At 39.3% G+C, this 4472-nt stretch overlaps 1 protein-coding gene across 2 annotated transcripts in view; it reads left to right on the top strand.

Moving 5' to 3' along the window:
* Positions 1-4459, top strand: part of LOC9647369 — a 22253-nt gene extending 17794 nt beyond the window's left edge. For both annotated transcript variants that reach the window (XM_024684879.1, XM_024684880.1), the window contains 6 exons: positions 3-3658; positions 3712-3754; positions 3808-3834; positions 3901-3996; positions 4054-4311; positions 4378-4459. In XM_024684879.1, coding sequence (XP_024540647.1) covers positions 3-3658; positions 3712-3719 — 3664 coding nt within the window. In that variant the 3' untranslated portion in view covers positions 3720-3754; positions 3808-3834; positions 3901-3996; positions 4054-4311; positions 4378-4459. The remainder of the gene's footprint in view (positions 1-2; positions 3659-3711; positions 3755-3807; positions 3835-3900; positions 3997-4053; positions 4312-4377) is intronic.
* Positions 4460-4472: the final 13 nt, after the last annotated feature.

The following is a 4472-nucleotide window of genomic DNA, read 5'->3' as shown; positions in this document are numbered from 1 at the left end:
AGGATGACAGTGGAAGGATTTGGGAAATTGAGTAGGGATCTGGCAAGTCAGGAGTGCAAGGTGGAAGAGTTATCCATCATCGATACGGACATTGGCAAGGAAGGGTGGGAACAGGCATTTCAGAATGGCATTTGCAATAAGCTAGTAGAACTGAGGGCATCGTTTCCAGAGGGGGCAGGTGAAGCACTCTTCAAGGCACTCACGAGTCCAAACTGTTCACTGCAAAGACTATACCTATTTGTGGGAGCAAACCTTCCACTGATAAGACTATCACGCTTCAAGGCACTCACGAACAGCTTGGACTCGCTTAGACTAAACCTACTTATTAGTGATCCTGGAGTGTTGCCATGGGTATGCAAGGCTCTTCAGGAGGGCACCAGCCTGTCAGTTTTAGGTTGCCAATATATGGACCTGAGCAATGCAACCGGCCTGGGTGAGGCCCTGAGCAGCGCTAAGTGTGGCTTGGAGGAACTCAGCGTTACACTTTATCCAGGTGATGGTGGTGGATGGTTGGGCAATTGCAAGCTGATCAAGCTTCATCTTTATTCGCATAGGCGACACCGCCAGCTTCCTCTGACCCTTAGAAAGGGAGGAGGAGTGGTCTGGGACAGCAGTCTGTGGTCAGCTCTCTCAAGTCCACATTGTAAGCTGCGCCATTTGGGAATATGCGGTAGCACGGGACAAGACGATGAGTTAACGTTGGAGTTTGCCGAGGGCATAGAGAAGAGCCAACTGGAGCATTTGCGTATATCGGAGTGCAAAATCACGAATGGGGAGCTCTTTTGGAAAGCTATCACCAGCTGCAAGTCTCTGAAAGCTTTGTCATGTGAGTCGGAGCTGCCATGGAGGTGCCTTTTGGGAAGCAGCATTGAAGACTTGAAAATATCTGAGCGAAAATTTGAAAACCTGGAAGAGCTTTGCCAGTTGCTGGGGGATCCAAAATGCAAGGTGCGCAGATTCAGGGCTCGTTTTCTTGATAGTGATGCACAGAAAAGACAAATTCTGGCTGCCCTGGAGGAAAACTACCAAAGCCTCGTGGAAGTGCTTGAGCTAGGTGATGATTCCGAAGCTTCTGAAGCTTTCAAGCAGAGGTGTTCTGGTCTTTTAGAGCGGAATGCAATCTTCCAGCAGAGTGCATTCAAAGACTTTGACAACCCGTCAACAGCAAAGCTCTTCTTGTGTGGTGCTAGCAGGGTTGGAAAGACCACAATAAAAAAAAACCTCTGCCGCAGAGTGTCTTGGTTTCCATCATGTCTCCAAAGGCATGCTTCAACAGCAGGCATTGAGCTGCAACCACTTGTCTTTGCGACCACCAAACAAAAGCTGCTCATTTGCGACCTGGCTGGACAGGAAGAGTTCCATGCTTTCCACCAGTACTTTCTCAGAGGAAGTGAGAAGGATCTCTTCTTGATCGTATGCAAGGTGGAGGATGACAATTGTGACGTTTTCAAGCAGAATTTGGTTTACTGGCTGAGGTTCATCGCTTCACATCAATCAGCCTCACCCAAAAGGAAGCCCAGGGTCTTGATTGCCTTGAACTTTTTCACTCCAGAACCCGACTTTGACCCAAAGGAGGTGGTTTCTGCAATAATCTCCGACAAAGGCTATGGGCAAGTACTTGAGTTTGGGACAGATCTTTGTTTTGAGGTGGTGGCCACTCAAGTGAAAGCTTTAAGGGAGATAAAAACCATGTTGGGGAGTTGCTTGGACGAACTGCTGTCAAACCAGCAACAAATACCACAGGAATGTCTTGAAGCAAAGAGGAAACTGGTACAAGGTGCAAGTCACAAGAAGGTCATACCCCTAGACAAAGTTGGCGAAATCCTCTTGCCTCACAGGAGTTCCGAGAATGTTCTCAAATTTGTCTTGCAATTTCTACATGATTCTGGTGATGCAATTTACTTTGGCTTGGGACATGAAGAGGACGACATTGTGTCTCAATTTGTCATCTTAGATGTCCAATGGTTTATGAGGGATGTGGTGCAACTCTTCATACATACTGAGACAAGCAAACTCAAAAGTAAAATGGAAACACACAAAGTTAAACATCAGTTGAAGCAACAATGTGGGAAGCAAGACAAAATAGTGGAGTACATTCTTGGAGTGCTCCATGAGATGGGAGTGATATTGCCTTGGGATGAAACATGGGATGGGAATTGGCATAACTTGCCCAAAGAGTTGATAATGCCAACACTATTGCAAGAAGACTATTCACCTCCAGGATATTTATTGTCAATTAACACTCAAAAAAACCACAACTACTGGGGCAGGAGGTTTGAATGCAAAGACAAGGACCTGAAATTGTTTCCTGCAAGTATTTTCACAAAGATCCAAGTTAAACTTCACAAATTAAGCAAGAAAGGTTTCAGGCTTGGGAATGGATGGGTGGCTTTGAAAAAAAACCTTATCGAGATAATTGTGAGAGTTGGGGGAGACACAGACAACTGGAAAGATAGGCAATGGGTTGATGTCATCATTTACTACCCAAAAGAGGTAGAGAATACACCAAGGCCGGATTTAGAAAAGGAAGCTGAAGGATGGATGGAAAAAATTAGAAATTGCATTATTGGGGTATGTATGGAGGATTGCCCATCTTTGGAAATTGAAGAAAATGTGATGAGACGTGGTTATGTATGGAGAAGGATACTAAATAAGGTGGACAAATTAGAATTATGGGCTTCAGTTGTTTGTCCACTAAAGCAAGTCAAATATGAAGCAAGAGAAAGAGGTCTAGAATACTCTCACACTTGGAATTATTCACATGAAGCAGAGAGTTGGGATGTGAATAATGATTTGAAGGTCTCAGATGAGAATGCTTTGGCTAAGCTATTGATGCTTAAGGAGCAAAAACATGAACTGGTGAATAAGTTTGTTGAACTTCATGAACTCTTGAAGGATTATGAGGAGGTTGGAGAAGTCACAATTCCCAAAGCATCATTAGATGTTGTTGAGTTTCCAAACATTGAAGACCCAAAACTTGATGCAATCCTCAAATATATTAAGAAGATGTTTGATAAAATGGAGAACCGTTTTGACAAGTTAGATACAAAACTTAATGACATTGAAGTAAGCGTTAATGAGCTCAAAAATGGACTCAAGTCTATCATGGATAAAGTGAATGCAATCCATACAACGTGTTTTCAAGTATTATTGAAATTGGAGACAGATTACCCAAAATATCCATATATTCTTGATGAGAATAATATGTGGAAAAATTACAGTAAAATACTGGGAACACATGGTAGACTTCATTACTTGTGTGAATGGCCTGAAGGAACTTCTAAAGGTCATCAAGTAAAGAGTTCTATAGGTGTTGAATTGGATCTCCCACCAAATTGGCTCAAGAAATTTGCTCCAGTACTTAAAAATACATTGATCCTATTATTTATTGGGGCCAAAGTTGGAGGACATTTTGCTGGTGTTGGAGAGATAGTGAATGCAATCGTGGATGAGATCAAGGGAAGGCTTATAAGTTTTTTGGATTCATGTCTTCTCAAAAGCAAGATAACTACAAATCCCAAAGCAGAAGATGTGCAAGAGATATTTAAGCTAGTGACAACTAAATTTGGGAAACAAGAAAAACAGGAGACAATCATGGAAAAACATTTTGCTCTTCATCCCATAATCTTGGAGGGAAAACAAATATGGGTCTGCAAAGGTATTTAGCATTTAAGTTTTTTGTTTTATCTAACAAACACCATTCTAAAGCAGATCATTAATCTATATTTTTATGAGGTGGTTTAGCAAAATGAAGGTAAATAAATATGCTTTATATAGTTATTACTATATATCTTTGATATGATTCAGGTCTATTTTGTAGCTGAAGTTAATGAGGTAAGTTTGTATTATAACTCCAAATTATTCTTTCCTGTTTATTTTAATGTTTCAAGTTTATTTCAGTGTTGAATATCTAATATTTTAAGTGAAGGAAAAGCTACCAAATATTTTATTTTTTATCCCATAATTTTGATGATAAAACAATATATATTTACAAAGGTATTTTATATTGAAATATATCCATGCTTTTAGTTTTATCTAACAGAGGCTATGTAGGGCATTTAAAGTAAATCATTAATTATATATTTTGCTCTTCATCCCATAATCCTGGATGAAAGAAAAATATGGATCTGCAAAGGTATTTAACATTTAAGTTTTTAGTTTTATCTAACAAACACCATTCTAAAGCAAATCATCAATATATATTTTTACGAGGTAGTTTGGAAAGATGAAGATAAATGAACATACTTTATATAATTATTACTATATGTCTTTGGAATGATTGGGCTATATTTTGTAAGAAAAGTTGATGAAGTAAGTTTACATTATTGCTCTAAAATATTATTTCATGTTTATTCTAATGTTTCAAGTTTATTTCAGTGTTGAATTTTTAATAATCAAAGTGAAGGAAAAACTCATCAAATGATTTCATATTAATGACATTTTGATATGAAAACTAAAATTGTGAAAGAAAT

This window comes from Selaginella moellendorffii, unplaced genomic scaffold (assembly GCF_000143415.4).
Source record: "Selaginella moellendorffii unplaced genomic scaffold, v1.0 SELMOscaffold_43, whole genome shotgun sequence".
Lineage (NCBI taxonomy): Eukaryota > Viridiplantae > Streptophyta > Lycopodiopsida > Selaginellales > Selaginellaceae > Selaginella > Selaginella moellendorffii.
This window is presented reverse-complemented; position numbering and strand designations above follow the sequence as displayed.